Source organism: Salvia miltiorrhiza, chromosome 2 (assembly GCF_028751815.1).
Source record: "Salvia miltiorrhiza cultivar Shanhuang (shh) chromosome 2, IMPLAD_Smil_shh, whole genome shotgun sequence".
Classification (NCBI taxonomy): Eukaryota; Viridiplantae; Streptophyta; class Magnoliopsida; order Lamiales; family Lamiaceae; genus Salvia; species Salvia miltiorrhiza.
In genome coordinates this window covers 38,908,660-38,936,613 of record NC_080388.1, presented here as the reverse complement: position 1 = coordinate 38,936,613, position 27,954 = coordinate 38,908,660, and the positions used below count along the sequence as shown (strand labels likewise).

At 35.8% G+C, this 27,954-nt stretch overlaps 4 protein-coding genes and 1 pseudogene across 4 annotated transcripts; 1 reads left to right on the top strand and 4 right to left on the bottom strand.

Annotated features, from left to right (window-relative positions):
• Positions 1 to 15,919: 15,919 nt before the first annotated feature.
• Positions 15,920 to 16,441, bottom strand: LOC131008422 (uncharacterized). The gene has a single exon (XM_057935303.1). The coding sequence runs from the start codon at positions 16,439 to 16,441 to the stop codon at positions 15,920 to 15,922; it is 522 nt and encodes a 173-aa protein (XP_057791286.1).
• A 140-nt stretch (positions 16,442 to 16,581) lies between these two features.
• On the bottom strand, positions 16,582 to 18,429 carry LOC131008421 (uncharacterized; annotated as a pseudogene).
• A 2,656-nt stretch (positions 18,430 to 21,085) lies between these two features.
• Positions 21,086 to 23,633, bottom strand: LOC131012357 (uncharacterized). Its single transcript, XM_057940282.1, has 4 exons — positions 23,469 to 23,633; positions 22,564 to 22,728; positions 21,842 to 22,060; positions 21,086 to 21,749 (listed from the first exon to the last, which is right to left on the bottom strand). Exons 1-4 carry the CDS (start codon positions 23,625 to 23,627, stop codon positions 21,408 to 21,410), a joined length of 885 nt encoding a protein of 294 aa, XP_057796265.1. The 5' UTR covers positions 23,628 to 23,633; the 3' UTR covers positions 21,086 to 21,407.
• A 130-nt stretch (positions 23,634 to 23,763) lies between these two features.
• LOC131012358 (PLASMODESMATA CALLOSE-BINDING PROTEIN 5-like) lies at positions 23,764 to 24,734 on the top strand. The gene is made up of 3 exons (XM_057940284.1): positions 23,764 to 24,239; positions 24,332 to 24,359; positions 24,447 to 24,734. Exons 1-3 carry the CDS (start codon positions 23,906 to 23,908, stop codon positions 24,595 to 24,597), a joined length of 513 nt encoding a protein of 170 aa, XP_057796267.1. The 5' UTR covers positions 23,764 to 23,905; the 3' UTR covers positions 24,598 to 24,734.
• A 1,672-nt stretch (positions 24,735 to 26,406) lies between these two features.
• On the bottom strand, positions 26,407 to 27,747 carry LOC131008420 (UDP-glucuronate 4-epimerase 6-like). Its single transcript, XM_057935302.1, has 2 exons — positions 27,446 to 27,747; positions 26,407 to 26,557 (listed from the first exon to the last, which is right to left on the bottom strand). Exons 1-2 carry the CDS (start codon positions 27,745 to 27,747, stop codon positions 26,407 to 26,409), a joined length of 453 nt encoding a protein of 150 aa, XP_057791285.1.
• Between the last annotated feature and the right edge of the window lie 207 nt (positions 27,748 to 27,954).

The following is a 27,954-nucleotide window of genomic DNA, read 5'->3' as shown; positions in this document are numbered from 1 at the left end:
AGTTGGCACTCGTTCAAACCTCCCCCAAAAGAGTGTTAGAGTGATTCGGAGTTCAGGAAGGTACTCTGACTCTGAGAGTCTTAGCGCGGGTTGTGCTAAGCAAGAGAAATCCGACGCGAGTGAAGCGTGGGTACTGAAGAAGGGTTTTCTTCAGTGGAACGGTTGTGTGCACCGGGCAAGCACACGGTTTGGTTTGCAGTGCACCTGTTAAGCACTTGCGGAGTGGATTGTTGGTCTGATCAACCGACCGTGGATGTAGGAAAGGGTTTTTCCGAACCACGTAAAAGTCTCTGTGTTGTTTACAGCTTTCAGTTTTACTTTCTTACTTGTGTTATTTCATTTGATAAACTGAATACTGATTAACGGCAAAGAGAAACCTAAGACCTACAACGTGCTCAACCGAGGCTATTACGAAACTAAGTTTAATATCCGCTGCGTATGATATAAGTCTGACTGATCTATCTTTTGATAGTCAGGAAGAGTGTTATCATCTCTGTTTTAGCAAATTGGACTGAAGCCCATAATTGCATCAGTTAAGTTCCAGTAACTTAAGTGATAACTCCTTACTGAAGAGCTTTCAGTATCGGTCGTCAACCCTGTTTGATCAAAACTGTTTTCAGTCAACAGGTGTCTTTGTTTGCGTGTAAAGTTTCGTTTTGATCTCTATCTTGAGATCCCTCTGATTGAGGAATTCATAAAAATAGCCCATAGGTGTATTTCCCCCCCCCCCCCATACACCTATTCGAGACCCCCTAGGACCTAACACACACTAATTTATTCCCTAATTTACCTCACCTTAATCTATGTGCCCAAATGAAGTGTGTTTTCATTATTGGGATGCAGGGAGTACTTCATAATCTTTTTTCCCATGAAAAAGAAAAACTCCATCCGTCCCGCGAAACTTGAGCAGTATTTTTTTTTGGGTTGTCCCGCAAGTTTGAGCACTTTTCTTATATGACAATTTTTTTTCTTCTTTTATTCACTTTTTCACCTAACACACTTTACATACAAAATACTACTCCACCCGTCCACGAAAAAGAGTCATACTTATCCATTTTTTTTGTCCATAAAAAAGAGTTTCATTTAACTTTTTGATCCATCACATCACACTTTTTTTCTTACATTTAACTATAAATTTTATTCCACTTTTTAACTAAAAATGTACTTTTATTCTACTCTTTTGTACTAATATTTTCCCTATAAATTGTACATTTATTTCACTTACACCTATTCAGTCGAGGGGTCCAGTGGGGGCACTGGGCCCCACTGGAATTTTAAAAAAAATAGTATATATATAGTATGTATTTTTGTATTAATTATTTAATTGAGAATTCATTTTTATTAATATTATATACTATAATTTTCCTTTATAGTATTATACTCCCTCCGTCCATGAAAGAACTTCCTAAGAGAGAGTGGCACGGATTTTAAGAAAAAATATTGTTGAGTGTATTGAGAGTGAATAAAAAGTAGTTGAGTGTATTGGGAGTGGTGAAAAAGTGTTATAATTAATATTGAGAGTTGTGAAAAGTGAAAAGTAAGAGGATTATAAGTGGTGTGGTATAGTCCAAAAATAGGTAGGAAGTTCTTTTGTGGACGTCCCAAAAAGAAAAGATAAGAAGTTCTTTCGTGGACGGAGGGAGTATATTGTAATTTTATTATTATTTCATATCTTTTTGTTTATTTTTCTTTATCTATTAGGTGAGATTAAATTATTTTTTTTATAGGGTAATTTTTTGTAGTGGACTTATAAAAATATAAAATTTGAGTTTAAATGTAGAATCTTTTACAAACACACTCAGTAATTTATTTTTGTGTCTTGAATTCTCTATGATTTTTTTATATAATAGCTTGTGTGTTTGAGCTTTTTCAAATATTCAATTTTTATTATTGTGTGATTATTAAAATCTTAGTTATTAATATAATTTAATTAGATATTCCCACCTCATATTTTATTTGTAACAACTTATTAGTAAACATTTTTTTATGTGAATATTGGTACGCGTTGGGTAAATGAATCAAGTTTTATTAAATATTTATAATTTTAAACATGTAAGTTATTAGGACGTGTGATAGTCATATATAAATATTTTTCTTAAAACTCGTGCCGAACCCTAAGAGCATCCACAACGCATGGAGCGAAGGGAGCGTCGATCCGGCGTGAAGAAACGTCCGCCGCGCTGGAGAACCGGCCAAGTGCGAGGCCGAGGCGAAGCCTAGACACGGGTTGAAGAGGAGGCGTGTGTGGCGCGTCCTGCGGATGCGCCGTTTTTTTTTAAAAAAAATTCTAAATTCGTGAATTTTGGCGAAGGAAACCTGTGAATTTTGGCGAAGGAAACCTCTGGAGTGAATTTTTGCTGGAAAAGAGACGCAGATGGGGGGAAGGGGGAAGGAGACGCAGATGGGGGGGGGGAAGGAATGGAGTCAGTGGGGAAAGAAAGAAGAAAAGGGGAGTAGGTGGGTGGGGAATTTTGTTTTTTTTTTTTGTTTTTTTTTTCTTTTAAAATCTTAATTATTTAAATTATGTAATTTTTTTATTATTTAAATTGTGTAATTTTTATTTTTATTGCAATGTTTAATTTAAATTTTAATGAAATTTGAATTAAAAATACATTTGATCTCGTTTTGGTCCGATTGAGTCCTAGAAAATTAGTGTAATTTTTATTTTTTTTATGGTATTTAAATTATGTCTTTAAATTATTGTAATGTTTAATTTTATTTTTAATGAAATTAGAAATTTAAAAATAAAAGTGTAGAAATATGAATTTTGTGGAAATAGGGATTTAAGCACCCACCTAAGACACAATGCATTGGAGAGGGGTGTGTCTTAGGTGGGACCCACTCCTAAGACACCCCTCTAAGACACCACCATTATGGATGCTCTAAATGAGACTTTTTTTTGTGAACAGAGGGAGTAATTTCTTAAAATTCGTGTCAAAAAAATTTGTTCAAACTTCACTAAACATAATGAATAATAAAAAGTAATATATTAATTATAAAAGGTTTGAAATTAATTATGTTACAAAATAGATGGGAAGTTATCTGGGGACTGTATATAACATAGTGTTCACAATTAAAAATGTACATATATTTAGAGTCGAACCAAAAATAAAATAAATGTATTATTTTAAAAGAAGGATGTAGTATATAAATAGTCAAAACATCACAAAAAAGAATGGAGTATTTTTCGGTTATAGTGGAAGGCTGAATTTTGTGGGCGTTGTACAGATGCTATAATAAATACCTAATGAAGTGAATATAACAAAGTAAAAATTTACTTCTTCACCATCTTTTTACTATTTTAATCCGTTCAAAATAAAATTAATATCATCTCATAAATTATTTATTAATTATATAATAAATAAATTATTAATTATATAATAAATTAATACTATTCACCTTGCACTCATCTCTCAAGTCTCAACTATCAACTAGTATTTATTAAAATTCCTCCAAAAAAAACTATTCCCTCCGTCCACCAATCAACTATCCATTTGATGGTCGGCACGAAAACTAAGAAAGCTAAAAAAGGTGGTGTAAAAGTAATATAAAAGACTAAAATGATAGTGTTAATATATTTTGATTACTTTTATTAATTTTTCATTAGCTATTTGACATTATTTTAATGCCTTGACTTATTAAAGTGTTCTTTTTTTTATAAGCTACTCCCTCCATCCACGAAAGAACTTCCTATTTTTCCTTTTTGGGACCTCCACAAAAGAACTTCCTACTTATTTTTGGACTATACCCCACCACTTATAATCCTCTTACTTTTCACTTTTCACAACTCCCAATAATAATTATAACATCTTTTCACCACTCTCAAAACACTCAACTACCTTTTATCCACTCTCAATAAATTCAATAATATTTTTTCTTAAAACTCGTGCCACTCCCTCCTAGAAAGTTCTTTCATGGACGGAGGAAGTATTTCTTTCTTTCTTTGTTTACTCTTTAATTAAATAAATTGAAAACTGAAAATAAATAAATGAATAAATAAACTGAAATTAATTTTTTTTTAAAAAAATAAATAAATAAACTGAAAATTGAAAAATAAATAAACTAGAAATAAATAAATAAACTGAAAATTCAGAAAACAAAGAAGCTGAAAATTCGAAAATAAATAAACTGGAATTAAAATTTTCAGAAAATAAATAAATAAATAAACTAAAAACTGAAAAATAAATAAACTGAAAATTCGAAAATAAATAAATAAATATACTGAAAATTCCGAAAATAAATTAATTGGAAATAAAAATTTCAGAAAATAAATAAACTAGAAATTTAAAATATCTTACTCTATTTAATTAACATCAAAATTGAATTAAGTAGATAAATAATGGTAGAGTGTGGTGGGTCCAATTGGTTAAGTGTAGTAATTTAAAAAATAAAGAAGGATATATATGTCCAAAAAGCAGAGTAGGTAGTTAATTGGTGGACAAAATTTTAGAGGCAAATGAGTAGTTGATTGGTGAATGGAGGAAGTATTTATTAAAATTCATGCTCTAAATTACACCATATTTTCTAAAAAGAAGTGCCTTCTTGATCCAATGAAAGGTTACATTAAACAGATATACTCCTACGTAACATCATATATAAACAATCTCAAATTTAAGTACAACAAACTTTACGCCAAGAATACAAGAGAGAAACAAAAAAAAAAACTGAAAAAATAAAATAAAAACTGACATTCCAATTGGAGTATTAATCGAAAATACGTATAAACATGGCTAAAAAAAAAAAATACGTATAAACAATAAATTATCTTTTGATGGGCTTGACCTTGTACCATCCCCTCTTGCAAGAATGTTCAACAGATCTGAAACCTTTCTTGAAAAAGCCTTTGATCTGCATAGCTCTCGCCTTCACCTTGTACTTCAAGCTCACCATTTTCTCTCTCTAAATTTCTGGTGTTGCTAGACAGAGAAAGTGCAGTGATAATTTAGAATTGTATGTGGCTTGTGAAATTGAAATGAAGGAAGAGAGGGAGGGTTTTATAGAGCTATGAGGAGGAGGAGGGAGTCGTGGGATCCAACGCAGAGGGACACGTGGCGAAGATCGAACGCAGAAGGGAGGAATGGGGATCGGACATCTCTCGTTGATTGCGCGTCCGATAAGGAAGAGACGTGGACACTATTGGCCGACATCCTTTTACTTTGCTTTGGACTTGAATACGATACGATGTACGATGATGCTTCTCCAGATATTTTAGGATCCGGAGTTATGCTCCACTCCGAATTCGAAAATTAGGAATTGCTTAGCTTCGCTTCAGATCTATGGGATGCATTTTTGTAAGCTTCAAACTCCATAAAAAATACCGACTCCGTCCCACTCCAAATGTCTTATTTTTTATTTTGGGTTGTCTCACTTCAAATGTTTCATTTCCTTTTTTGGCATTACACACTCTCTCTATACTTATTATTTAAATTATTTTCACCAATCCACTTTATCTACTTTATATCCATTTTATCTATTTTATACACATTTTTTAATCTTCGTACCCAAAACAAATGAGACATTTGAAGTGGGATCGGGGAGAGTATTTGACTTTGCGGATTTAGATCGGCATAGTCATCTTTACTTTCCTTCTAAAAGTAGTTTGGTGAGCTTGAATTATTTAAGTATGTAACTCCAAAAAATATGGAGTATTTGAAACTTAAATTTTGTTAAATGAAGTAATGAAAAATAAGTATATTTTAGATTTTATATTTGATTTTTCTATAATATTTCCACAGTGTCATTCGATTTCCGTGGCTACTATTTTTCAGATGGGATCTTATGTCCTACTATTTTATGTGTACCACTCTTAATTTATCTATTTTATAATTATTTTTTATAAAAATAAAAAATATTATTATATTATGAACTCTAATTAATATTTATCACTAAAAATTGAAATTTTAAAAAATTATATACCCTAACTTTGAATTAATGAACCTAAATAATCAATTATTAATTCAAATAAATATAAAAAAATAATTATAAACCCTAATTGAATGAGTGAACCCTTGTTAATTATCTTTTTATAATATTAAAGCATAATAAATTAAAATTGAAGAAAATATAATAAAAAATTATAATAAATTAAGAGTGGTACACGGTGGTACACACAAAATAGTGGGACATAGAATCCCATGTGAGTATTTTCTATCTCAACTCCCAAAATGAAGACGTCTCTTGATGCATAATTTTTTTTCGCGTTCACATACATATGTATTTTATTTTGGCTAAAAAAATACATGTATTTTTTCTTTCAGAATTGTAATAGGTATTTATTATCTAATCGAATAAGCCATCCGCATGCAGGCGATATCTCTACACCACATAAAAATGAGAAAATAGTCGTCGCACGCAGACGGAACCACTATCCACACAAATGTGAAAAAATTACACCGCATGCTGGCGAGATTGAACTCAAGACCTTTTACAAAGGAAAGTCTTTGGGGCATCAGCTTTTTGCCACTTGAGCTAGGCCTTATTAGCCACATACATGTATTACAAAGGAAAGTTTTTGGAGACTCGATTTTGCCACTTTAGTTAGGCTTTATTGACCACATACATGTATTTTTGATGTGCTATGTTAGAAATCAAAATATATGAAAGAATTTTTAATAATATTGATAGTATAAGTATTAATTTATTCGTTTCTTCCATTAATAAATGATTGAAAGATGTGTATAAAAAATTGATCTCCCATAATTAAGTGCAGAAAGAACCCATTAAAATTGATGTGTTAAATAATTGATTTTTTTTTAAATATTGTGTATAAATGAAAGTTATAATATAACATGATTATAATTTTGTTGGACAGACGAATAATAATGTATCAATCATTATTGTACTTGAAAAACAACACTATATCTTTTGACACGTTCTGAAAGAGATAACAATTTGACAGCTATAATTCAAATCATTTACCTTTTCATAATTTTCTTACATCTTTTTAATACATATTTTTTAATATAATTATACTTGTGTAAAAAATATGTAAGACTTTTCATAAAAAATCAAATAAAGTCCTAAGGGTGATTAAATTTGTCAACTTAATTTAAATATAGGATGCTTGTGTTTATAAAGAAAGTAATTTTATATACAACTTAGAGAATATGATATTTTTGACATAAAATATGCAAGTTATAGTCTCAATAGATGACATGTGTATTGGGATAGGGATGAGGCGATTGTCATGTTAAAAATAAATATTGATTGAAAAAGTAATTAATATTTAAATATAATCATATTTGTGTAAGAAATTAATAAAACTTTCTATAAAAAAATCAAGTAAAGTTATCCACATCTAAGAATATTTAATTTTATCTATTTACTTTGGACAATGATGTTTGTATCTATACAAGAATATTTTTCATATATAACATTTTTGTCTACTAATTGTATAAAAAAATGTGTACGCTAATTATCACATAGCTTCAACGGATTAACAGATGACATGTGTATTGGCCTATTGGGATAAAGATGAGGCTGATGTCATGTTTGAAATTAATATTTACTGAATAGTTAAACAAATGACAAAGGTAAGACACGAACAAAATTATGTAAAAGATTTTTCCATTGCTCATGACTAGGGGTGAGCATTCGGGCGGATTGGGTTGAAACCGAACCGAAATACCCAACCCGAAATTCAAATCGCCTAAAAAATTTCGAATCAAACCAAACCGTTTGACTGGTCAAAACCGAACCAAACCGAACCGTAAATTTTCGGTTCGGTTCGGTTCGGTTTGGCCAAAACCGTTTTTTTTTTTTTTTTTTTTTTTTTTTTTTTTTTTTAAAGCTATAAGCAAAAATTAAAATACTATGAATAAGCAAAAATTACCACATCTAGATAAATCCATTTACTTCTACAATCATGAGTTTGTAAAAATTAAAGAACAAGCACATAATAAAAATTTTATGTACTTTTGAATTTAATGTAAAGTGTAAAATTATAAATTTAATTTTTAAATATTTATTAATTAATTATTTAAAAATAAATATTTATTAATTGTATTTAAATCGGGCGGGTTCGGTTTATAAACCAAACCGTTTTTCTCAAACCGAACCCGAACCGTTTTCTGGCGGTTTGAAAATTTTCAAACCAAACCGAACCGTTTTCTCTACATAAACCGAACCAAACCGCCCGGTTTGGTTCGGTTCGGTTCCGGTTTGGTTTTGCTCAGCCCTACGTCATGACTGGAATATCGAAGTAGGAATGTCAGTGGATGAGTATTATTCGGACCAGAATCGTTAAAATTATTACGATTTTAGATTCAAAACCGATTTAATGTTGATTGGATTCGCATCAGATCGGATCATTAAGTGATAAAATAAAATAATCCGAATGAATTAATTATTCATGGGCCTGATAATACATATGAATCCAATAATACCCATTACCAAACTCAAAAAAGCCCATGGATCGGACCCACCCTACCCCGCTCCCAATCACCCACCCCCAAAGCCAAAAAAGAAAACTAATTTTTTCATTTTTTCACAAATATGATTTTTTGACCGCTGCCCCACCACCCACACTCCCACCCCCGCCAATTTTATTTTTTTTTCACAAATTTGCTTTTTTACAAATATGATTTTTTGACAGCCCAAAAAATCAGATTTGTGAAAAAATCAAAATAAATAAAAACTTTTTTTTGGCTTGCGGGGTGATGGGGGGTGGGGGGGAGCGGTCAAAAAATCAGATTTGTGAAAAAAATTAAAAAAATAAATTTTTTTGTTGGCTTGGGGGATGGTGGGGGGTTGGGTGGCAAAAATACCAAAATTTGTAAAAATGATATGTATTTGTACGGGTCGGGTCGTACCGGACTCGAATTTTTAAAAAAAATGTTTACGGTCGGATCGAGCTCGAAATTAAAAAAAAATGAACTCATAAAAAAAAAAGTTTATGGGTCGGGTGGTCAAATTGGGTCTGAATCAATTAGGATATGGGTTTGAGCGGGTCGGGTCTAGAACTAGAATCAGAACCATTGCTTTATAGCTCAACGGATAATGAACGGTTCCAATTCTGATCCAGGTAATACCCACACGTTGTCCGTTGACATCCCTATATAGAAGTGCTCATGAATAGTTCGACGAAATTTCATATATTGTATGATGTTATAAAATCCTCTTTGTTAATCATTTTCCCCTTGTACTGTTCAAATCTTTTTTTTGATTATTTGATTTTATTCTTACATGACAGGACTGTATAAAAATGCTTTTTTAGTTATTAATACTTGAAATTTTCAATGAACTACACTACGTATAAGCTTCAAAATTGATAATAAGATGTTTCAAAAGTTTATAAAATATGATTTTTCATGACCTTAGAACATCCACATCCGTTACGTCAGTCATTAACTCATCCATGCTCCAGGACCACTTATGAGTCAAAACCTGCATTGCATTAATTTTGATTTTTGCTTTTTTTTTCATTTAATTGTATTAATTTAAGTTACATTAATTTAATTTAAATGACACCAATTTAAATAACACATTTTCTTAAATTAAAATTACATTAATTTAAATTATTAAAATTAAACTAATTAAAAAAACTAAAAATTAAAATAATTAAATAGATCATTTTAATGTTTAGCAAAGCCCAAGCTAATTTTAAAAGCCCATTATTTAATTATATGGATTATTTTAAAAGTCCACTAACAAAACCCTATTTATCTCTCTCAATGGTTTCACCTTCTTCTTCTTCTCTATTTTTCTTCTCCTCTCTGTGATGCTTAGGCTTCCCCATATATATATATATATATATATATATATATATATATATATATATGGGAGAGTTCAATGGAGATCACTCCCCTATATAGAGAATGAAGACCAAATTTGGTTGCTCGATCTAACTTAATCTAATGGTGGTAATTTAATTGATTAAATTTATTAATTTTCATTTATTTAATAATCAAAAGGTTAAGCATGTCATTTTCTATTTAACCCTAATCTCACTCACTCTCTCTCATTCACACTCTCTCTATCTCTCTCTCTCAATCACTCTCCCCTCTTCCTCGCTGCCTCCCCAATCCCCTGCTGCTCCGCCGCCTCCCCAATCCCCTGCTGCTCCGCCGCCTCCCCATCTCTCCTACTGCTCTGCCGCCTTCCTCCCCGCCACCTTCCCAATCGCCTCCATCTCTCCTACTGCTGCTCTGCCGCCTTCCTCCCCGCCACCTTCCCAATCGCCTCCATCTCTCCTGCTGCTGCTCCGCCGCCTCCCCAATCGCCTCCATCTCTCCTCCTGTTGCTCCGCCGCCTCCTCCTCTGCTCCGCCTCCCCAATCGTCGTGGGCGCCTCCTCCTCTGCTCCGCTAGTTCATGCACCCATCTGTACTTCGATTGGCGGCAGCAACGACCGCAAATCCGCCCAGCCGCCGCCTCCCTTTTTCAGATCTTACATCGCCGTCGCCGCCCTTGCTCCTCCGGTGAGGACGCTGCCTATCGCCCTTGTTCATCGATTTTTTCCATGTGTTCATCGATATTTTTGTACTGTGTTCGTAGAAAAATATAATGAACATTATAATGTTCATTGTCATGTTTGTAGTGTGTTCGTAGTGTGTTTGTAGAAAAAAAATAAATGTTCATCGATTTTTTTGTACTGTGTTCGTTGAAAAATAAATGAACATGATAATGTTCGTAGAAAAACAAATGAACATACTAATGTTCATCAATATGTTCATAGGAAAACAAATGAGCATACTAATGTTCACCCATTATGTTCATTGACGGATCAGGTCCCAGAATTGGAAGAGAGTAATTTTCGGGATTTGTTCAACCAGATGCCATAATTCGTGGATTTGAGTGGACGTTTTTGCCCTTTTTGGATTAAATAAATGTAATTAACCATTATTTAATTACATGAAAAATCAAATCATGAAATAATCTGGATCATTGATTGGATTGAGATGAATGGCCTTGATTTGGTCTTCATTCTCTATATAAGAAGTGGTCTCCATAGAATGCGACCCTATATATATATATATATATATATATATATATATATATGGGAGAGTTCAATGGAGACCACTCCCCTATATAGAGAATGAAGACCAAATCTGGTTCCTTGATCTAACTTAATCTAATGGTGGTAATTTAATTGATTAATTTTATTAATTTTCATTTATTTTATAATCAAAAGGTTAAGCATGTCATTTTCTATTTAACCCTAATCTCACTCACTCTCTCTCTCTATCTCTCTCTCTCAATCACTCTCCCTCCCTCCCCCGCTGCCTCCATCTCTGCTGCTCCGCCGCCTCCCCATCTCTCCTACTGCTCCGCCGCTTCCCTCCCCACCACCTTCCCAATTGCCTCCATTTCTCCTGCTGTTGCTCCGCCGCCTTCCTCCCCGCCGTCGCCGCTTCTGCTCCGCCGCCATCCCCTCCATTCTCCCTTCCACCGCTTCTCTCCCCTATCGCCTCCATCTCTTCTTCCTCCTCCTGCTGCTCCGCCGACGTCGCAGGCAGAGGGATTCTCGAGGCTGTGCTGCCCCGGCGTCGTCAGGGTGAAGCCGATGAAAACGACGATGGTAGAACTCTTGTGGTGGCGACCGTCGCGCCGCGCCGTCGCCGGATTTGCAGATCTGTATATCGTCAATGAAGTGTTCGCAGAAAATATCAATGAACATACTGATGTTCGTTAATATGTTCGTAGAAAATCAATGAACATACTGATGTTCGTCGATATGTTCGTAGAAAAACCAATGAACATACTGATATCCGTCGATATGTTCGTAGAAAAACCAATGAACATACTAATGTTCATCGAAATGTTCGTAGGAAAACAATGAACATACTAATGTTCATCTATTATGTTCATTGACGGATCAGGTCCCAGAATTGGAAGAGAGTAATTTTCGGGATTTGTTCAACCAGATGCCATAATTCGTGGATTTGAGTGGACGTTTTTGCCCTTTTTGGATTAAATAAATGTAATTAACCATTATTTAATTACATGAAAAATCAAATCAGGAAATAATCTGGATCATTGATTGGATTGAGATGAATGGCCTTGATTTGGTCTTCATTCTCTATATAAGAAATGGTCTCCATTGAATGCGACCCATATATATATATATATATATATATATATATATATATATTTAATTTTGAGCATGTATAACACGCTCAGGCCATTAAAGGAGGATGTGCCGAATCGATGTGGATGCTTTAAATTATCAAAGTGTTTGGAAAATTAAACTTATAACTTAAATTGATATATATTGAAAATAATAAATTATAATTAAATAATATTTATAAAATAATTGTTGCATAACAGATTATAAAAAAAATAAATTCAGGTTGAGGAATTTGTTTTGGGTAAATTGCATGAAAATACCCGACTTTATTCTAAAATCTGATTTTTTGACAAACTTTTTAATTGAAGCAAAAGTATTAGGACTTTTGAATTGATTGCAATGTCTGTCCAGAGACATTTTCCGACTAAATTAAATCTGATTTGGCAGCCGGACCACCAACATGGAAACCAGAATGCCAACGCGGCATCAGAAATGCCAAATCACACCCAAATACACTCTTCTCTCTCTCTATCTCTCTCTCTCTCTCTCTCTCTCTCACACACACACACACACACCCTACCCACGCCGAAGTCCCCGCCGCCATTTTCGCTGGCATCCTTTCAAATCTCTGATTAAACAACGGCAGGCAAGCCCACCGCTGTTGCTCGAAGTCTCTCACCCTCCCTCTTGCTCCGATTAGTCGGCGATAGGGTCGTCGCCCTTCTTGCCGCCAACCGGAACCCTAGGCCCCAACACCAGTCACTCAATTCATCGCCCTTCTCGCCGCCAACCGGAACCCTCGCCATCTTCCCCTCACTCATCTCTCTCGACCTCTCCCCATCGTTTTATCTCTCTCATCTCCCTCTCCATCGTCTCTCACACACAAAACACGCACGCACACTAAACACTACCGCCGGCTCCTTTCAAATCTTCGGCTAAACAACGGTAGGCAAGCCCACCGCTGTTGCTCGAAGTCTCTCACCCTCCCTCTTGCTCTGATTTGTCGGTGATAGGGTCATGGTTGTGGCTGGAGAATACGCGGCGGTGCAGGGGGTTGGGAAGGGGGAGGGTCTGCATAGTGGGTGGGGAGGGGGTTGGGGAGGGTGACGTGTTGCGCAGGTGGAAGGGAGGGTGATCTAAGCAGTAAACCCTAATTTAATTGAAAAGTCGTAATATTTTTGCTATAATTAAAAAGTTTGTCAAAAAATCAGATTTTAGAATAAGGTCGGGTATTTTCATGCAATTTACCCAATTTTTTTTTTTTTTTTGAAAGCTTGTAAGTGTTTAGAGCTTAAACTTCAAGAACTTATAAATTGTTTCAAAATTTATTTTACTAAACACTTTAAAAGGACTTATAATTCCTAAACAACATTTAAATTTTTTAAAGAACTTATAAACTCAACCAACCAACCTCCAAGTTTGTTTCACCAACAACCCCGCGAAATGCACATAATATTGGTTTGACTTCGCATTATTATGAAAATTATTTAGGCAAACCCCTTTATAATATTTTCATTTTAGTAAATCCTTGGAAATTATGATATAATTATTAGACAAAAACTTGTAACCTAATTTGGAAACAGTAAGAATTCCCCACCCCCACCCCTACCCCCTACCCCCACCCCACCCCACTCAAAATGTGATATAATTATTGGACAAAAACTTGCAAATGAGATCATTTGTCCCATAATTCAGTGTGTCTCATTATATATCCTTCTTAATTTATTTTAATTTTTAATTATTTTTTTCAATTTTAGTTTATTATGCTTTAATATAATAAAAGATAATTAATAAGAATTCACTCATCCAATTAGAGTTTATAATTATTTTTATATTTATTTGAATTAATAATAGATTATTTGATTAATTAATTCAAAGTTTAGGATATTATTTTTTTAAAATTTGATTTTTTTAGTAATAAATACTTCCCCCCTGTACACGAAATGTTGTCATAATTTTTCATTTTGATCCATCCACAAAAAATTGTCATAATCTATTTTTAGTAAATTTGTGGGTCTTTTTCGATGTTTACTAACATGTTTGCCCCATTCTCCACTCACTAAAAGCATCTCCAAGTGTTCCTCTATTGTAGACGGCCCTTCACTCTATTGTAGAGTTGTAATGTAGAGTTTTTGGATTTCCATCTCCAACAATCAACTCTACATTTCCCTCTACAATGGAATATTCCATTTTTATGTTCTTTATTATTAAATTATTTTATCAATTTAACTATTATATAATTATATTTATATTTAATTAAATGTGATTAAAATTCAAATTCAAATATAAATTAATTTAAATATTTTTGAGAAAAATTAATTAATTAAGTTATTAAATTGCGATTTTATAAAGGAAAGAAAAGCAAAAAACCTAAGAACCCTTGAAAGCACAAGAAAGCAGACTAAGGGCCGAGCCTCATTAAAACCTCTTTAAAGAAAACCCAAAGGGAAAAACTTTAGAGAGGAGAAAGAGTACTCGTCTAAGACGAAACCAGCCAGAGGGAGACAAGCGGAAATGGGACCACTTCCAGAACTCCGGCCTAACCATCGTCCTGAAGCAGACCCGGCTCATTCCCCCAACCAAAAAAATGCATAAATCGAGACCACAGAGAGCAAACAAGAGAAGACCATCTCCAAGGAGAGAAGAAAAAGCAAAAACCGGAAAGACGAAACAGATCATACTCAAAATGAAACTAGAACAGCAGCAAAACAAACTAAAAGGCAGCTCCACCATCATCAACGAAGGAAACGGCGGAAGCAAAGACCAAACCAAAGATCTTGCCTGAAAACTCCTGTCGCTGGCGAAAACATTACCACGACGCAACCAACAGAATCCGACTCCATATGACCTAGTATCTAGCGCACCAGAAAACTGAAAAAGACCATATGGAACATTCCCACATAACAACCACCAAAGCAAACCTTCAACGCATACGAGTATGACTGTGAGTAGCCATATCAAGCCGCACAGCATCCTTAATCTCCTCAATAGCATAAGGCCACCAGCCTTCTTCTCTACTATAGTTAGCCATAATATCAGCAACTCTGTTTCCCTCTCGATAAATGTGAGAAATCTGAAGATTAAAATCAGGAAGGAGACAAAGAACCTTACGCCATAAAGCAATGAAACGCCAAGGCACCGCGGTGGAACGCTTCTCAAGCAGATGAACAATGTATATAGAATCAGACTCAACCCATAAATGAAGCCATCCCCGATCATGAGCAATGAGAATGGCTTTGATAACCGCAAGAAGCTCAGCTTCAAAGGCAAACCCAACGCCACCCTTATAATGAAAACAACCACGGACCCAGTTAAAGTTGTCACGGAAGACTCCATCAGCCGCAATATTTCCTGGAGCACCCATCGCAGAGCCATCCGTGTTAACTTTAATCCAAGGAGAAACCGGAGGCCACCAGTGCACGTCGATGAAATCCGGTGGAGGAGCAGCACGAGTAGCAACGCCTATCGATCTGAGAATAGTATAATCTTTCCAAGAGTTATTCATATGACCAAGATTAAAGTTATTATCCATCTCCTTAAACGCAACTTTGACAACATGGATGATCCGCCTTTGTTCAAAACTTTTGTTATCAAAGATGCAAGAGTTCCTCTGAGTCCAAATCGCCCATAAAATAGTAATAATTCCAGCACGCCAGTAACTGTCCAGCTGAGAGCTGAACTTGTAACCCCAGGCCCTAACCAAGAAGTTATGCATATCAGCAGCATCAACAGCCTCAGATAATTGAAACCAACTCAAGAACTCGATCCAAATAGGTCTAACGCAGCCGCAAGACCATAAAACGTGATCCATAGTTTCACCCGAGGAGAAACAAAAGACACAATGATTGGGCATGATCATACCATATCTAATCAGGCGATCATAGGTAGGAAGCCGATCATGAAGAATCCGCCATCAGACTAAGGAGCGTCTACCTGGAATATAAGGCTTCCAAATCCAAGAACCCCAGCTAACGCGAGGAAAACGATGACAATGATTAGTAAACGCAAGAGCAGCAGTGACCGTGCCATGAATAGAAGGTTTCCAGAAACGAGTGTCAGACTCCTCTCCAATAGGAAGCACCAAAATATCACCAACAATCTCAGGGAAAGCATTAATAAAATCTTGGGTGAAATGCCACACCCCATCATAGAAGTAATCAGCAACAGAATGTCTTAGCAAATCTAAGACATAATGAGGAACCCTGCATTTCTCAGAGATTCTATAACCCAGCCAATCATCGCACCAGAAATTCGTGCCCGTGCCGTCACCAGTATAGCTATAGGAATTCTCCACCAAATCACTTACTTCTTCCTTGAGACCAAGCCAAACGGACGAAGAGATCGAATCACATCTCACTTGGCTGAATTTGTCCAAGTATCGATCCTGCAGAATCGAAAACCCGAAACCCTTGCCACATATAAGCTTCCACGCCATCTTCATCAAAAAACACTTGTTCATTAAAGAGAAGGACCGGATACCAAGCATAAATTACATAAAAACTGAAATTACATAATACTCTTAGAATTAAACATTACATAATATTTAACAAAGCATAAATTAAATGATAAAACTAACTAATTTTCTAAATTAGAAAACTCCTTCCATATATGATCGACTAATGCATCACGAAGCGCAAAGTGAGCCACTCTATCTTTGATTTTTTTATAGCGTCCAAGAAATTCTTGGAAATGACTTGTTTCATTTGGCATTGTTTCAACATCTGAAATTGGCACTTCTCTTGCAATTTCAACTGGTGCAGACTGGTCACGTCCATCCTTAACAATCATATTATGCATAATAATGCACGCTTTCATTATATTATGCAAATATTTCTTTTTTCAGTAGCGGGCTGGATTTGCAACAATTGCAAATCGACTTTGAAGAACTCTGAATGCACGCTCTACATCTTTCCTACACGATTCCTATCTCATTGTAAAAAACTTGTTTTTGACAGAGCATGGTTCATAAAATTTTTGTACAAGTGTGGACCACTTGGGGTATATACCATCTGCTAAATAATAGCCCACATTATACTCTTTTCCTTGTATGACATAATGTGCGGGTGGAGTTATACCTCTAGCAATGTCACTAAAAATATGAGATCTTTCCAACACATTAATATCATTATTGGATCCTGGCATACCAAAGAATGCATGCATATCCAAAAGTCATAATCAACAACGATTTCAAGAATAATTGTTGGAGAGCCACTACGACCGACATACGAGCCTGCCCAACCCGTTGGATAATTTTTTCACTTCCAATGCATACAATCAAGACTACCTAACATTCCTGAAAATCCACGTTGTTTACCAATATGAAGTAGTCTAGCAACATCACTAGCATTAGGAGATCTTAGATATTGATCAGAAAATATTTCCACAATTGCACGACATAATTTTTTGACACATTTAACTGCAGGGACTCACCAATATTTATGTACTCGTCAGTAGCATCTGTTGGTACCCCGTATGGTATGCCAATATTCGAAAGACAACTGCTATTTTTTACAGTGTGGACAAGCCCCATCTTCCTGTGCAATCCATGCGTTGGTCGAAAAAACCATTATGATTTTTGATAGCATCAACAATGCGGAGGAATAGACTTCGAGACATTCAGAAGCGTCTACGAAACATTCCTTCGTTGAATGTTGGATTTTCAGAAAAATAGTCGTTGAAGAGACGATGAGCTGCTGCTTCTCGATCACGATGGATTACCTTGTGATTAAGAACTGAACCTCCATGAATTCTTGTGGCATTTTGATATTCAGCCAGTTAAGCTACAATAAGATTGTTATTCAAAATATGTTGACCCATCAATTGATGTTCAACATCACATTCGTTGAATAATTGTTCGAGCTCATCATTAGATGAGATTGAACTTGAATGAGAAAGTAGTGAAGAAGAACCAATATTATGATGATTCATATTTTTTAATTTTCTATTTTATAAGTGAAAGAGAAGAAATAGGTGTGGTGGTTATTGAAATCGTGTACGTCTTAAATAATAAAAATTCTCCAATACTATCTTATATGAAAATCTTAAATATTGAATCGCCACCATCCATCTAGATTTCATTAAATCTACATCATCCACCTTATCATTCCCCTATTGTACGAAAGCATTGATTTGACAACACCAATCTACACATGTGATAAAGATAAAGTGCAGTACCTACACATCTTATAAAGATCAGTACCTACACATCTGATAAAGAAAAAGATAAAACATTTGGTCCTACATATCAAATAATGCAGCTTCGATTTAATCAATCTTATCTAAAAATCTACACAATTGAATCACCACCGTCCAACTAGATTTCATTAAATCTACACAATTTATTATTTATACCTTATGAATAAATCATCCTCTATATATATGAGCTATTTTTTCATACTTTAACACACAATAACCCTCTTCCATCTTGTACCAACTTATTTTTCTTTAGCTGTTATTTCATTTTCCATGGATTCTTCTCGACAGCCTAATTACACAATTGATGAAGATAAACATCTTTGTCGTGTGTATGTGGAGACATCTCAAGATTCAGAAACGGGAATAAGCCAAAGAAATGAAATTTTTTGGGATCGTATTAGGGATGTTTACAACGAGGAGAAACCCGGTCCAAATATGTATTATCGAAGTTCAATATCACTTGAAACTTGCATGCAAGTTATTTTGAGTTCAGTTTCAAAACTCAAAGGGTGTATACAACATGTGAAATATCTAAATCCAAATGGTTATTCTGAAAATGATATTGTAAGGAGTAGTTATCTATACATTTATTATTATTATTATTTATCTTACTTATTATAACATTTTTATTCATTATGCAGTTCACTCGTGCAAAAGAATTGATGGTGCTAGACACAAAATATAAGAAAGGCTTCAAGTTCGAGCATGTATGGTCTATTATGAAAGATTTTCAAAATATTGATTGTCCTTCATAAAACTCTCGACAAAAAAGGTCTTCATTTCAATCAGAAACACTACCAGAATCTCCTATCTCATCTGATGGAGTGTCTTATTTTTTCTATCAATTTAAGCGATGGTAGTGGCAGTGGTTTTGGATCGTCACACCGTCCAGATGGTGTGAAAAAGACCAAAAACAAAAGAAAAAAAAGGTGAAGATATGTCTAATTTTTTGAAAGTAATTGAACAAGGAAATAAACGAATTGGAGATTTAATGGAAAACTCATCAACCACAAAAGAGCAAATTTTGCAACTACAAATGCAGAAAATTGAAGCAGAAAACAAAGCTACTGAAGCAAAAAAGCAAGCTATTGCATTCCAAATGTGAGAATCAGATAATAAAATTCTAATGATCGACACTGACAATATTTCTGATCCTGTTCAACGAGATTATTTCAAAAGTGAACAAGCAAAAATCATTTTTAAAATACAACAACATTCAAGTCCATATGATGTTTTCAATATGTTTGGAGGAAATTTTCAAGATTTTGGAGGATCAGGAAGCGACGTTGGAGGATCTGAAAGCGACGTTGGAGGATCAGGAAATTATCTTGGACCTCACTAGAGTTTATTGTATTATTAGTTTAATGTTTATGGTATTGTAATTTTATGCTATTTTATATTGTAATTTATGTTGTCGTAATTTTATGTTAATGTGCTTTTATATTATATTTCATGTTTTTGTATTTTTAAATTTTATATAATATATTTTAAATATTGTATATATTTATGCTAATTTAAAAATATAAATAATATAGAGACTAATAAATTAAATTTTACAAATTAAATCAAGCAAAGGTAAGCATTTTATAAAGATAAAAGAAAAAACAAATATAATAAAACAACAAAAAAAGAAAATGAAAAAAAAAGTAACGGAGTGAACAATGCCCGCTACATGAAGCAGGACACTGTTCACAAACTTCTATTTACCGTAGCGGCCAGGAGACGATTGGAGAGCATCTCCACTGCAAAATAGCATTCAACGCTAAAATAGCATCTCCTCTGTAGATGCTCTAACTTAATTTACCTTTTTCACTTTTCTTTATTTGTGGGTCCCTTTTTTCACTAACTAAATAAACAACACAATTTTTCTTAAAATTCGTGCCTTCCTCACTTAGGACAATATTTCGTGGACATAGGGAGTATTAATTAGAGTTCATAATATAATAAGTTTTTATTTTTTTTATTTTTTATTTATTATAACAAATAATTACTCCCTCCGTCCGCCAAAATTATGTAAAATTGCTTGGGCACGAGATTTAATAAAATTGGTGATGATTTTGATGTAGTGGAGAAAGGGTCCCACCACTTTATGAGATGTGTGGTTGAGATTGAGTTTTGAGTGGGTTTTTTGTAAATAAAGAGTGTTAGTAAGGATAAAATATTAAAGAAGATGGTGGGACCATTGCCATAAAAGGAAAGTGACATAATCTTGGCGGACGCCAAATATAGTAATTTTTACATAATCTTGGCGGACGGAGGGAGTATAAGATAGAGCGATTAAGAGTGATACACAATAAATTATGGGACAGAAGATCTCATCCGATATATTTGAGATATTCGAAAAAGAAAAAGAAGTCTATATAAGGATGGAGTATTAATTTTATGCACTCGAAACCAATTCAGCCGTCACCAATTTCATAGATCAATTTAATGTTAAAAGTAATGAAATAGTGTGGAGAAACGGCAATTAATAACTCATATTTAGGCAGATAGTATTGCCTGTTTTGTGGATTCTATCCCCATGTTCACTAGGACTCCAACAAAGTGAGCGAGCGTATTTAGTTCTTCTAAAGGTAAGGAATATCACTCTCAGCACGACTATCAGAAGCCATGATGAGATGATCACCACGTCATTGATGAACCATAACTCTCCTTCTGTTGAGACCACGACGGACGTGGTTTCGACAAAAATAGGGAAACAAGAATAGCGTGTCGAGTCTGTCGACATGCTATGCCGTCAAAAGACTCTAACAAACAAAGCCTTATTTAAGATCACCAGCAAAGCAAAATAACATGGTTCTTGAACATGCAACCCAGCTTACACATAAAGTAGTTCTAATCCAAGGAAAAATATATATACTATTTCACCCTTAATAATTGCATGGAAAACCGAACAATAAATAATTTGCATTGAAGACAAGGGTAAAATGGAAACTTTGACATCCTTTGTGAAATAGGACACTTATTCCGGAATGGAAATCAAACATACCTCTTCTCTCCAACTTTTCTTCTTTTTGCATGGGGGAGGGTTCCCGAGATTTCTGCTTCATCCAGAGACGAAAAAGGCAGTAATAGTGAGTCCAGTCGAGCACAGGAAGTGATGCTATGGATTCAAAATGGATGACAATTATGAACAAAAACAACCATGCTAAACAGATCATGTCACCAAGAGAAGCACCGTTTGGATATGAGGTTTGAAACGTCGTTCATGATATATATGTTAAATACAGGATCAGGGCATTGTACAGTGAATGTATGGATATTGATGCACTCAAGTTCCCTGTCCAACAATAAGAGCATCCGAGTACGAAGCCAACAACGAGGAGTTGCAAGAAATTCTCACTGGAGAAGTGGGATGCACTGAAAACAACGGAACTGATTGTAACTGCTAGTTGCCAGTTCATCGTGGAGGCCAGAGATGTCATGAGGAAACCTCTGTAGATGACTTCTTCCAGCAACGGTGTGACAATGCAGTAGGCAAGAACGCTGGCAGTTGCAGAACTCGGGCCGCTGGTGACAATCTCCTTGAGGATGGGATTGTTCACATCCTGTGATGTCGAGAAAATCAGTAGCTGACCTATTGTGAAGACAGACTCAGAAGAGATATTCTCTAACGAATCAAAAATGTGAACAAATTTACCTTGGGGCCAATCAATCTGTCAGTAAAATATGAAGTGATAAAAACCAATGACAGAAGGACTCCAAACCCAAGCACCGACGCCAGCAGCCAGCTTCGTTGTTTTGAAGATTTGTTTGCACGGAAGAAATCTGGAAGATTGTACTGAGGCTTACTGGGGTACTTTAGGAGCAGCAGAACAATGCTAAACTCCAAGGTTTGGATTGCGAGCATTAAGTATGCCTGTGCTGCAAAGAATCAGACGAGGTCAATCATATAAATCTAAAGATTCGAAGAAGGAAATACATCCTCATCATCATATTCCAAACTACGAAAGAAGTTTATTTGCTACTGACATGAAATTTGGGATATAGATTAAAGACTGTATGCTAAAAGAAGTTAGCCATTAGATTATCTGAACCACTAGAAGATTATTATGCGTGCATGTGTACAATTTCAAGTCCAAAACATGTACTAACAATAAGCATCATTCATTTATGAAGGAAAATACGAGAAGAAGAATAATTTTACTGCATACTGGTTCAGATACTACCTTCAAGAATTCAATTGTATACAGAATGAAATGACAGCATACTCCAACAGTATAGGTCACACAATCAGTAAGCAACAGTAGCATCTTAATTTATTCGGAAGATTATGAAAAAACATTTCATGTTGGCAGTTGATTTGTCAGTAATCAAGTGTGTTCCATTCGTCAACTTCAGCATCATAAACATTATGCTTACTGAGGTCTGTGGATCGAGGACAGGTTGATGCAATAACTTCGCAGCAGCAGAAAGACCGCCAAAACTCAATGGGACATGAATGCTGAACACATAAAAACCCATAGAGCTCCATATACTTCCAATATCACGTTGAGGATGAGGATCTGTTGTGAAAACTGAGAAACCCTGTTATGAGTAAGGAATCAAGTTACAAAATATAGAAAATTTATGTGTGATTTTCTTTATTTCCATCACCCAATTGCAGCTAAATGAAATTTCAGTTCACACAAATAGCACATCCAAGAACTTTATACTCATGCTTGTTGTCAGATAATCAATCATAATATTCTTGCTCGATTTAAGTTAATACTAATCTTTTTCATACACTAGAGCTATCGACATTCACATTCTTTGAAAGTGGCGTAGAATGTTAAACAGTTTACTTCAACTGCTCCGAAATTTTAACAAAAACAGAAAAATCACTGAATGGCCAGTTGAGAGGATTTTCTTTAAAAAAATAAAAATTCCTTGTGCTTTTCGTTCGAGCTACAGTTCTCCTGCCCTTCCCATTGCCATAATGCTTCAACATTAATGTTAAACGACGAATTAACAATTTGGCAAAACAAAGGAAACGTCAAAATCTAAGTGTACAATCTCATTCCCATACTGATTAGTTACATTCCACCAAAAATAGGGGGAGAAACAGGATATTTTAGCATAAAATTTTGTCTTCCACAATAAATCAAATTCCAGTGGCGAAAGATTAACAATCATCAATAACTAAAAATTGCTTTTCAATACATATCCAGTTACACTTGTTTCTACTTTGCAACTAGAGAGAGAGAGAGAGAGAGAGAGAGAGGCAATTTTGACATAATTCAGAAAACCAAATTACAGAAAGATTATTTAAAGGAAACGTCAATTACCTGATGAGATTCTGATTTTTTCTCATTTTTGATGCAGCGACAGCTGAAAGAAGATCTTTTGCTGAAAGAATTGCATTTCAGCATCGTAATGTCGTAATCCGTGCAGAAATTCACCGGAAATTGGAACAGCAGAGGTCTCTGCAGCAGAGATGTATTCATCTTCAAGCTGAAAATAGGTCGTAATATCTTTGGATTGGACTATAATAAATATTGTCCTCCAAAATAATTTATGTAAAATAGAGGGGCGCAGTTGCAAATGTAATTCTCTCAAAATCTGCTGTTAAAAACGTTAGGAACTTCTGTTACCGTCTGCTCACTTCTCCATGAATCCCAACGGTCTATTTTCCAGCGCTTATAAAAATAATCGTGAAATTATGCCTCTCTACAGGTTGCTTCAATTCTCTCTCTTCAGCAGTCAGCACTCCCACTCTCACTAAATGGCACCGCGAATCTCCTCTCAGTTACTCTTTCTCTTCTCCATCTCCCTCGACGCAGCATTAGCCGCGGGCGGCGGAGAAGCGGCGGCGAGGGAGCTGTGGTGCGTGGCGAAGAACAACGCGGAGGACGCAGCCTTGCAGTCCGCCCTCGACTGGGCGTGTGGGCCCGGCGGGGCGGACTGCGGACCCATCCAAAATGGTGGGCCCTGCTACGACGCGTCCGACGTGGCTCGGACGGCGTCGTACGCCTTCAATGACTACTATGTCAAGAATCGCAACTCCGACGACAGCTGCAGTTTTAGCAACACCGCTGCCGTTACCGACCTCAACCCCAGTAAGCACGCATTAACTACTTGTCACGTTATTTTATTCGTGAAAAATATTTTAATTTTGTACGAATTCTCTAATCTCTTTTATTCATTTCAGGTCACGGTAATTGCAAATTCCACTCAAGGTAATTAGAATAAAGTGTTCAATTTTCCGCCTTGTTTAAGTGATTGGTATTTATGTGAAATAAAATTGTGCGTATGGATATTTGCAGCTCAGGAGCAAGTAATGGGAACTTGAGTGGAGGCGGAGCGGGCATAGCCGGGGCGGATACTTCAGACTTAAGCAGTAGTAACTCAATTGTTGGATGGGATGGGGGTTCCATTCTCATTCTCTTCTTTGTGATTGTGCGGCTCTTCGTTTAGGACGCAATGGACATAAGTTGGATTAATAAATTACCCATCTTAAAAAGAAAGGAATTGTAATTAGTTAGGTCGATCAAATAGTCTTTGTATTTTGTTTCTGTTGTTATTAATTAAGTTTGATTAACGTGATTATTGTACATCATGTTTTTTCGATACACAAAACAAAAAAGACAAATCACTGATCGAAAATTTTCAAAAATATAGTCCATCCGTTCCCAAAAAATGGTCTCATGCCATGCTGAATACGGGTTTTAATAAATTTAGTTAATAAAGCTATTGTAAGTATAATAAAATTATAATTTATAGATATAGTGTTAGTACAAAAAACAAAATTTTATTAGTTAAAAAATTGAATAAAAGTACAAATTATAATTAAATATAGGAGATAAAAGATGAGATGAGATAGTTTAAAAAGTGAAATGTGACTCTTTTTTTGGACAAAAGAAGGGATAAATGAGACTTTTTTTGTGGACGAAAGAAGTAATTAATTGTATTGTTAATTTGTTTTCTATGATTATATGATAAAACTATATTAGACGTGATCACATATAACCATTTTATGTTGTGTTATACTCCCTTTGTCCCGCTATTCATGTCTCGTATTCCTTTTTGAGTTGTCGATAATGTCTCGTTTCTATTTTAGGAAATAATAAGGGCATACTTAAAGTAAATTAATTCACTAATTGTAACACTAATAACCCCTAATTTTCTTTCTCTCTCCACATTCTCTTTCCTCTCTCTCTTCTTCACCTATCCGCCGCCCTCCCACCTCCCACCTCCACCATCTTGCCACCTCCACCGCCCTCCCACCTCCACCATTGCGCCACCCCCTGCCGCCTCCACCTACGCCGCCTTGCTTTTCTCTTACCCCAATTTCTAAGGTTCTATGCCTCCCTTTTCTCTTTGAATTTTCGTCCCTTTGGTGAGTCCCGCCACCGCCGTTGTCGTCGCACCTCCGCCCCTGTCTCAGGTAACCCCATTCTTTCCCTCTCTATCGAGATCTCTTTCTCCTTGCCCTCTCTCTGCTTTTCCTCTCGATCTGCCTTTATCTCTTGTTCGCGTCGGCCGCTGTCGCCGCCTCTGTTCCTTCTTTCTTCCTCGCTCACTCCGCCTCCATGTCCCTCCCAGATCTGTCTCTCACTCTATCTTACTTTTTATCTCCTGGGAAATTACAAGAGATCTAGTTGTGTGCAAAGAGAATGGATTGATGAAATGGGTTGAAGCTTGAAGTTGCAGATTTCTGAAAATGTTGATTGAAGCTTGAAGTTGCAGATTTTGAATTGCAGATTTTTGAAGATTTGTGGAAATGCAGATTGATTGAAGTATTTTTTCGGAAATGCAGATTTTTGATTTTTTTTTGGAAATTGCAGATTTGGGTATATTTTGAATATTAGGGAATAATTAATTTAATTATAGGTTATTAAAAATTAAATTAATAAGAAAAAAAATTAAGTCCTTTTGATATTGATAAAATAGAAATAATTAGTCATTCCTTAATCATAAAACTTAAACATGTGGACCACACTCTTTATTCACCTAATTTGCTTCTTCTTAATCTCCGTGCCAAAAAGTAAAGAGACTTGAATAGCGGGACGAAGGGAGTAGTATAATATAGGGCAAAGGTGTGGATCCACCCCTAAACTAGACACCCCTAAAACTTTGACTCCCCCCCCAAAACTCGACCTTGTTGCAAAAACCTCCCCCATAGTCCGAAAAAAGGAGGGTGCATTTAAACCCCCGAAGAAAACGACTGTTTAACGCCATTTCATTTTATTTATTTATTTTGTATACCCTTAGTTGTGCAGGCGCCTACTTCTTCCCGGCCTTGCATGTGCTCTTCTCAGCCATGTCGAGCGCCCCGACGCAACCCTTGACGATGTCATCGATGTAGGTGAAGTCACGCGCCACCTCCTTGTCCTCCTGCGTGACATACACGTTGATCCCCTTCGATCCCCTTCCCCTGCAAGATGTCCTTGGTGAAGAAGAAGTAGGCCATGTTGGGCCTCCCCCACTGCCTTTAAACCGTGAAGAATCTAAGGCCGGTCATGGAGAGGCTGTAGATGTGTTTATGGGTGTGTGCTAGGGGTGGGAATCGGGTCGGGTTTGGGTACCCGAACCCGAATTAGGAGGAATACCCTATACCGATCCTGAACCCAATTTTTTAATTGGGTACCCTAATACTCGAGTCAGGTATTCGGGTACCCTAAATTACCTGGTCAAATAGCAAGTTTCAGAAGCCAAACTGTCAATTCGGGTAAATAGGGTATTCAGGTACCCTAATACCCGATTTTAAAAAAATAAAAAATGCAGCCCCTATTATAACAAAAAGTATATCCACACCTAACAATGCACCATCAACAACTTCAGCCATCAACATTCTACTGCCAATATCAATGAGCAAGCTAGGATTTTAAAAATTTACAGACAAGATAAAATTTAAATATTTATGAGGTGTGCTCGGGTTTGTAGATTAGATCGGACTTATGTTGTTTGATTAAGTAGATCCTATATGAGCTTTTGCCTTCATTTATACCAAAATTAAATTTCCAGAGAAATATGAAATGAGTTTGAACCCACAAGATTACATATGCCTTCACTTTATATAATTAAAAACAAAAAGATTTCCCAGGAGCTCAAGAAGCTAAGGGCGAAAAATGAAAGAAGCACCAAAGGGCTCAATTTCAAATCCACTTATCTTAAAAAAAAAAAACCATCCATTAAAAAGAAAAGAAAAAAACGAAGAAACCTGCAGCGCATGTACAAGCACCCTTCCTAATACACGATACCCTATTTTTTTTAGTATCGGGTACCCTATACCTGATCGGGTTCGGGTCGGTATCGGGTATACCCGATACCCAATCTTCCCACCCCTAGTGTACGCGATGGCCTCGCCGGCTTTCTTGGTGGCCGCGTAGAAGCTGGTGGGGCGGTAGGTGCGGTCGGACTCGGAGAAAAGGACCTATGTGTTGGAGTTGACGTAGAGGCCCACACGATGGCGGGCTGGGGATCGGCGGCCTTGGCCACCTCCAGGAGGGTGACGAAGCCGGTGATGTTGGAGTTGACGTAGGAGAGGGGGTTCTGGATGGCGTACCAGACGCCGGCCTGCGTAGCCAGGTGGAGAATGTGGGAGAAGGGGACTGATGAGTCCATTTTTTGTGCTCTTTTTTAGTGTGTTTTTAGGTATAGATCGAGTTTTGTGTGTGTTTGTTCTTGGGAGGGCATGTTTTGGGCACAAGAGTGTGCAGGGCACGAAATGGATGGAACAGGCTCCATTCTGCGAAAGAGATAAGTACCCGACTTCATACAGAGGCACAACTCATGATGTGCCCATATCGAGTACCGTGCGGGATCGGGTCG